The sequence below is a fragment of the Anoplophora glabripennis genome, unplaced genomic scaffold (assembly GCF_000390285.2).
Source record: "Anoplophora glabripennis isolate ALB-LARVAE unplaced genomic scaffold, Agla_2.0 scaffold1782, whole genome shotgun sequence".
In the NCBI taxonomy this organism is placed as follows: Eukaryota; Metazoa; Arthropoda; class Insecta; order Coleoptera; family Cerambycidae; genus Anoplophora; species Anoplophora glabripennis.
In genome coordinates, this window is record NW_019418002.1 from 10,365 (window position 1) to 19,150 (window position 8,786).

The 8,786-nt window shown below is 34.6% G+C and overlaps 1 protein-coding gene across 1 annotated transcript; it reads left to right on the top strand.

The window, feature by feature from the left end:
- Positions 1–512: 512 nt before the first annotated feature.
- LOC108915603 (KICSTOR complex protein C12orf66 homolog) lies at positions 513–2,241 on the top strand (the record flags this gene model as incomplete). The annotated part of the gene is given in 3 exon segments (XM_023456605.1): positions 513–661; positions 1,411–1,687; positions 1,739–2,241. Coding segments are annotated over 3 exon segments (615 nt in total), but the record flags the coding sequence as incomplete, so codon positions are not given.
- Between the last annotated feature and the right edge of the window lie 6,545 nt (positions 2,242–8,786).

The following is an 8,786-nucleotide window of genomic DNA, read 5'->3' on the forward strand; positions in this document are numbered from 1 at the left end:
CTTTCCAAGGGTAGTTCGTATTGACAGGGTAGTTTCCGGTGGCAACAAAGGGCGGCAATAGTTTTTGTAAATGGCTATAAATGAAACGTAAACTTTTTAAATCAAATTTAACGTGGCTTTTTAAGCTTGATTGGAGATATAAGTTATGACAATTTTAAGGGTTGTTGACAGGGTGTCTTCCAATAGTGACAAAAGATCCGAATGTTTTTTAAAAATCAGTATAAAAGTAATGTTAACAACCTATGTCAAATATATGGTGGTACGGGTCTAATTTTCTAAAATACATGTAACTAAGTTTTAAGGGTGGTTAATATGTGGGGTGGCTTCCGATGATGGGGAAGTGTTGTTTTCGTCTACAGAAGCCAGAATTTAGGTGGTAAAATCATTTTAAGTACGATTAAACGTGATATTATGGGTTTTCATTTTCGTTCAAACGAACGTTCGGAACTTCAGGTACATAGTTCCGTTTTTCCCCATATATAGTAAAATAATGAATCTTTTATTATTTTTAGAATTCTCTTCGCTCTGTGTATGAGTCTATGAAAAATGATCTTAAGAAGTTGGAAGACAATTGTAGACAATCTATGCTTGACAAAAGAGTACAGAACTACTGTCAAAACATAACACAATTTTTAAATGCAAGGATAAATTTAATTGACTTGTATCCTTTAATATCTATTTCCAGACTATTTTTATTAGGCATGTGCCATTGTGGACTGTTAATGGTTGTGGATTTTGAGCTGCAAGAATGGTTGTTTAGTTTATTTTACATTGAAATAAGGATGACAAACTGACAACAGAGAGAAAACAGATTTCTGTTAACTTCAAATATGTCATTTATTGGTTGTAGTAGGGGCATCGATTTAATAGTATACTTTTTTAGATCTATGAGTAGGAGTTGCTTACTTTTTTGTGATGATAGATTATGGGAATAGCTATTTTTGAATGTCGGAGATTTTAGATGTTTAGTATAATTAAAACAAAAAATATGTATAATATAACTAATACCACTGATTTTATAAGCTACTCGATTATACTCTGTGGTCGAAACTATAGAGAGTAACTCATCGCTAGCTTTAGGACTAGTAAGAGGGATGAAGCGTGCAGAAAACGAAAATCCATTGGCGTGTCTGCATAAAAGCCAACACGATATATAATGATGATACTTTTCAAGCATTCCACCAAAAATCCTAAGGAAATGTATTCAAAATTAACATGGGTTGGGTTATAGAAAATAATTTGCCAATATCGGGAATACTGAAATTAACGTGCACGTCGGATTGGCAGTAAATAGATAAATTTCCAACCAGTATGATTGTCAGTACCTAGATAGTTTGAAGTCGGTTTGAAAATCGGCAATAATTGCTAACTGAGAATATTTTTCTTAACAATCTTTTAAACATGTAAAAGGTATGAAAAGATTTACAATGTTGGTTTGAACAAACAGCTGCGTTATATTGAACTACAGAATTTAATTGAAACCGTTATAAAAAGAAACGAATTAGGTTTTACAGATATAAGTTTGACTCCAGTTAGAGCAATTTTTAGCTTAGAATGTGAAATTTTAGAACAGCTTTTCAATGCTCTTACAGAATTACAAAGATTGCAGTTTTTACCATCATTGGCACTCATTCATGGATCTCACACAAGATTATGTGCTTGGGAAAGTAAAATCCAAAGCCGTGAGGTAACAAAGAAATATGCTCAATTGAAATAGTTTATTTATACCATGTTGCAGATATGGAAATTGGGTATAGTTTTCAAAAACAGTCCTTTACCAGCATTGTTTCAGTGGTTCCTAAAACTTAAAGGAACAGTTTTAAGTAAATTTAGTTTATATTTTCATGATACTTTGGCACAGCAAACTACTCCAAATGAAATGAGACATTTGTGTTCAAAACTGCATTATGATCATTATCAGAAGTGAGTAAAAACTTATAATAGCTATTTTGTATTCTAGGTTCTAAAATGGTTGGTTTGTTTAAAGCATTTCTTAGTTGAGTATGAAATAACATTTTTTTGAAAACTGTATTTTAAAATTAGTAAAAAAATGTAAAAAGTGAAAAGAAATTTTGACTAGAGATTCATTAATTTGATATCTAATGTTCTTCATAATATTAATGCATGTAAATCGTTTTGCATAATTGCTTAGTTAAATTACAATTGGAACTTGGCACATTCATTATTAAATAATTGTTAAAATTAACGTAATATATAAACGTAATAAAAGACAAAGCAAATTAAAAATTATGGCTGTCTTTTTAACAAACATTTGAAGGATGTATAATAATAATGATAATGTCAATGACAATGACAATGACAATAACAATATCAATAACAATAAAAATAACAATAATAATAATAATAAATAAGACAGGAGAGTATAGAGGAGGAATTGTCAAAAAGAATATAAGAAGATTAAATTATTACCAGCTAATTAAAGTATCAAAGACGAGAGGAGAAGTTATTGAGAACCTGAATGAAAAGTTTCTGGAGATAAGAATTTGTATTGGAAGAAAGTAACAGGAGATACGGATAACGAAAAACGTAAATATTAAAAAGGTTAGATTATTAAAATTGTCTGAATTATCCTAGCCAAGAATAAAAGATTCGAGGGGTACGAGAGACCAGGGGAGAGCTAGAAGTCCCATCTAGCATATATCGACAATCACCAGGAGAGAGTACGTAGACGCCTAGAAGGGAGAGGATATAAGCAACGCTACAGAGAGAAAGTACCGACGTAAGAAATCAAGGACAGTGTAAGAAAGAAGGATTGTTGATCGGTCTGAAGTGAGTGACAATAATAATTATAAGAATAGAATAAGTACATGTTTGTAGCATAGAATTAAGATAGAGCAGGTTAAATTAGGGAATAGAAAAATTTAATAATTTATTTGTCATCATAAATATCAATAGAAAGTTTGAACCCAGATCACACTATATTATTTAATTTTATTCAGTTTAATCTAAGAANTAATTATAATTATAATATAATAATATAATAAATAATACTAATCGTAATCGTAATCCTAATGATAATGATAATGATAATAATAATAATAATATAAATAATAATAAAATTGTCTTTATTTCCAAACAAGAAATATTTAATACATAGTGTCAATAAATATAGATGAAGTGTCAGTTTAACTGTTTTTCAACTTAAGACGGCGATTTCTGCCACCAGGGATATTTTGGCGCTAACATCGCTTAAAATTATTAAATTGTAATATATAGCTAGGATAAGAACCTCACTATGCTGCAGTAAAATCAAAATAGGTATGACTTTTGAACAAAAGGTGACACAGGTATACCGCGTGGAATTAATGTCAACTCGTTATACATTTATGTGTAACGTCGGTTGCAGTTAAGTACAAAAGGATTTTTGTACGTGGTCCAGAAGCCGAGATATCAAAGATTTTGCAAGCGCGAGCCATTTAGAATGCACGTCTTCAGTTTCCAGAGCGAGCGCGCGTCTGTACGCATCACANAGGATTTTTGTACGTGGTCCAGAAGCCGAGATATCAAAGATTTTGCAAGCGCGAGCCATTTAGAATGCACGTCTTCAGTTTCCAGAGCGAGCGCGCGTCTGTTCGCATCACATTTTACTTATTTACTAATACTAATACAAAATCAGTGAATTGTGAAACATTCTATTATTTTTTTCTTGAAAATTTAAGTAGGTACTCAATATTAACCTCCATCAAACGCATCTCTGTAAAATGTTAATTACGTCCTCTAGATTTTTAAATAAAAAAGTTACCTCGGATTCAGAAGTCATAGAAAAACTTTTTTTTTTAATTCGAGAAAAAATGTTAGCAATTTCTTATAAATGTTAGAAATAAGCAAAATCAAAACAAATTTTTAGGTTGGGTCCGACTGAATACTTACCTGGTTCTATGTTCAGTGCAGAACGTAGTTCTGTGGTTGAGAGGGAATAAGGTTAGAATATAAGGTTAAGTTTTTGTTGGGAATAAATGGAATAAAGTGTGTGTCGTACTTTGCATTATTATTAAAAGAAAACCTAAAATAAAAGGCCAATATAACAGAAATATCAACAGGTTATGGGCCCAGATTGCTCCGCTAATAAAATAAAAATATAAAATAGTAAAAATCTAAGAAGATGGCGATGGAATTAGAAGATCACGTGCAAATAGAGAAACTAGTGGATGAAAGTTCCTATCAAATTTGGAAGTTTCAAATAACTGTAACATTGAAGGCCCACAGTCTATTTGAAATTGTAAATGGAGACAGTAACGTGGAAAATTTAACTGAAGCAAATGCAATACTAGAATGGAACAAAAAAGATGCCAAAGCGCAGAAGATCATAGTAACATCAATCGATAAGCGGAATATAGTTCATATTATGGATTGCAAAAACTCGAAAGAAATGTTTGACAAAATTAAAAACATCTATGAGAAAAGTTCAACAGATCAAATCTGTAGCCTTCTGCAAGAATTTTATGGTTGTAGATACAAAAAAGGTTCCGATATGAGTATACATATAAGCAAAATAAAAAACATTGTTCATAAATTGAAAGCGCTACAACAAACAGTTGATGAAAACATGATAATTTCGAAAATTATATCTACCCTACCTGAAAACTACAGATATTTTGTAACGGCTTGGGAGTCGATGAATACAAACGAAAGAACCCTTGAGAAATTAACAGCAAGATTGTTAGTAGAAGAAGGGCGGAACAAAGTTAAAGAAAATGAAAGTGAAGTTGCTTTCCAAACAACTGAGAGAAGAACTAGAAAACCCAACATAAAAGATGAAAAAAAATTGAAAGAAGAAAGAAAATGCTTTAAGTGCGGAACTGTAGGACATATTGCAAGAAACTGTTCAGGTGAAGGTACAAGTAGGGAAACAACCCCAGGAAGAAGAAAGTATAAAGAATGCAGCATATGTAAAAAGACAAACCATCTCGAGCAGAATTGTTTTTTTAGAAGGAAAACAAATCATGACAGAAATAAGATAGCTTTCCTAACTGAAAACGGAAACTCCAGTAGTCAATATTTTGTTGTGGATTCCGAAAGCTCATCGCATATGGCAAATTCAAGAGATATGTTCATTAACTTAACAGAAACACAGTCAAGCATAAACGTAGCAAAGAAGAATGAGAAAATGATAGCAAAAGAAAAAGGAACAATCGAAACGGAGTCATGCATATTGAATGACGTTCTGTACATACCAGATTTGCGAAGAAACCTGCTCTCAGTAAGTGCAATTACAGAAAACAATGGGGAAGTAACATTTACAAAAGAAAAGGTAATAGTAAAGAAAAACGATAGAAAAGTACTGGAAGGAAATAAGCAAGAAAATGGTATATATGTTATAGATTTGAATAAGAAAATAGACGAAGAAGAAGAGAGTTACTTAGCGGAAGAAACTAAATTAAAACTATGGCATAGAAAACTTGGGCATATGGGAATAGAAAATCTAAAGAAGCTAACAGAACAATCAATTGGAATGACATTAAATAAAAAGGAAATGAATAAATTAGAAGAAATATGTGAAGTTTGTTTACAAGCTAAACAAACTAGACTTGCGTTTAATACAGTAAGAAAAAGGGCAAAAAGACCGCTTGAAATTATACACACAGACATTTGTGGACCGATAGAACCGATAACATGGGATGGAAAAAGTTATATCTTGACAGTTCTCGATGACTATACACATTACAGTAAAGTTTATTTGCTAAAAACCAAAGATGAGGCATCTGAATACTTAAAGGAGTTTATAATGGAGGCTGAAGCTTATAAAAATGTAAAAACACACAAAATTCGGTGTGACAATGGTGGTGAATATGCGAATGCCAACTTCAAGCAGTGGTGCAGAAACAAAGGAATAATTTTAGATTACACCATACCTTATAGTCCGCAACTAAACGGCAAGGCAGAGAGGCTTAACAGGTCACATTTAGAAAAGGCAAGAGCCTTAATATTCGACTCTAAATTAAACAAAGAATTTTGGGGTGAAGCGGTTTATGTAGCTACCTACTTACTGAATAGAAGCCCTACGGATACAGTAATAAAAACTCCCACTGAATGCTGGACTGGAGAAAAGCCAAACCTATCAAGATTACAAGTATTTGGATCAATCGCGTATGCGAAAGCATTGGGTTATGTTAAAAAACTTGATTCGAGAAGCAAAAAGTATATATTCGTAGGTTATTCACTAAATGGTTATCGACTTTGGGATGAGAAATTAAGAAAAATAGTGGTATACAGAGATGTGATATTTGGAGAAACAAAAGAAACCTTAGGCGAAACTGTAATTGTTCATATACCAGAAGATAAAGAACTTGAAGAAACAAGTGAAGAACCTGAAAATGAAAACTTGAGAAACTCGGAGTCCAGTACCAGTGAAGAGATGATTAGTATAGATTCCGAAGAAAATGAACAAGAAGTTGCAAGATTAGGAGAAGGAGAAAATTATCCAGAGACAAGTAGAGGAAGAAAAATAAAGCTGCCAGAAAGATTTAAAGATTATGTACTGGAAACAGAAGAAGAAGCATTATTAACATATCATGAAGCAACAAACGGACCCGAAAAGGAACAATGGACAAGTGCCATAAATGAAGAAAAGACATCGTTAAAAAAAAACAGTGCTTGGGTGTACATAGACAAAACTGAAGTGAAAAATAAGAAAATTCTGACGAGTAAATGGGTTTTCCGAGTAAAAGATGATGGCAAATACAAAGCGAGACTAGTTATAAGAGGATGTCAACAAAGAAATGGTTTTGACTACAATGAAACGTTTAGCCCTGTCATAAATACAACTTCTCTTCGAATTTTATTTGCATTAAGTGCTAAAAATGACATGAAGATAACAAAATTTGATATAAAAACAGCGTTTCTGTATGGGGACCTAGTTGAAGAAATATTTATGGAAATACCAGAAGGGTTCGAATGCAAAGACAACGAAAATAAAGTCTGTCAACTAAAAAAGGCTCTGTATGGACTAAAACAAGCGCCTTTAAAGTGGAACGAGAAATTTAGTGGTTTCTTAAAATCAAATGGATTAATTTGTCTGAAAAGTGATCAGTGTCTGTTTACCAATAAACAGCGAACTTTATGTCTAGCGATATACGTAGATGATGGTATCGTGTTCAGCAGAGATGAAAAGGAACTGTTAAATCTAATGAAAAGTTTAAAACAACAGTTTGAAATGACAATGTGTGAAAATCCTGATAGATTTTTAGGAATAGATATTTCACAACAACCTGGTAAAATAAAATTAAGCCAAAGACACTATGTAGAATCAGTTCTGTGCAAATTTAATATGGAGAAAGCTAAAACAGTACCTACACCTATAATATCCAACAAATTGAACACCGAGATGAAAACTAAATTAAATTATCCTTATAGAGAGGCAATCGGTAGTCTCTTGTACCTATCAAATAAAACCAGACCCGACATTTCCTACCCAGTTAATTTTTGTAGCAGAAAAATAGAAGATCCCATGGACGAAGACGTTGTAAGTGTTAAACGTATTTTTCGTTACTTAATTGGGTCAAAAGGTGATGGAATATGTTATGAAAATAATAATTCAAAGAAATTGACAGCATACTGTGACTCGGACTATGCGGGAGACACTGCGACTCGTAGAAGTACTACTGGTTACATAATATTCTACTGTAATGGACCAATTTCTTGGGGATCCAGAAGACAACCAATCGNAGAGCGCCAGAAGAAAGGGCCCTAGCCGGCGGGGCCCAGCCAGGACAAAAGGAGGTCCCACAAAGCGCCTACACTGGCCGCATTTGCGGTCGGGGAAGACGACGGATGGGATCCACCTACGAAGGCTGTCCAGGCCTACACGACATGAGGCAGGATAAAGAGGGATAATCCCCTGGATTCCAAATCATTGAGGCCAAGTTCTAGTCATGGGATAATGGCGCTTCCCATGAAAGACAAGGAAATAGACCCTCTTAATTAGTTACTCATATGGTGCCATAGAAAATATAGTACTAACGTAGAATGAAATCTAACATATGAATAATGAAACTGTCATGGCGGCGTCACATATTAGTTAGCTTCTAAAATAAAAGATGGCGCAGAGGATGCTAACCCTGTCATTTTGGGTCGGTTGGTATTTGGTAATGCAGGATTTTGCACGTATTTGAAGTTTGGCTTTCGTTATCTTTGGTTTCTTAGGTTCCTCAGTTTAAGGAATAAGCGAACGCTTATCAAGGTGGTACTTCAACCGCAGCTAACCTACGCCTCCACGGCGTGGGGTCACGCGGCAAAAAGCCACTTAAAGTCATTACAGGCTGTGGAAAACATAGCCCTCCGCACGGCCACCGACGCGCCCTGGTACGTAAGAAACACTGACATATTACGAGACTTACAATACACAAACGCTACACAGACAATAAGACAAAACGCGGAGAAACGATTTGACGTAGCCGCTAGACATGACAATCCCCCTCCTCAGGCAAGCGGTTGACTACGTACCCGACGTGACCGACAAATACAAAAGACCTAGACACCAACTTTTTGACCCTGGGTGACCACCCCAACGACATCCCCCCTGCTCGCTAACCTTTTCTGTTTCAGAGACAGCCAGGATCAAGAAACGAAGACAACGACACACACACGCACACATACAGACTCCCCATACCCTCCCTATCCCTCCCCTCCCGCGCTAGCCTAAGGGCCACCTTAGCAAAGCGCATCCCAGGCTGCATAGCCGCACTACCCTACCCAACCATACCACACATAAACATGACACTACCCCCGGGGTTTACACAGACGAGCCGGCGAAGCAAGAAGAGCGC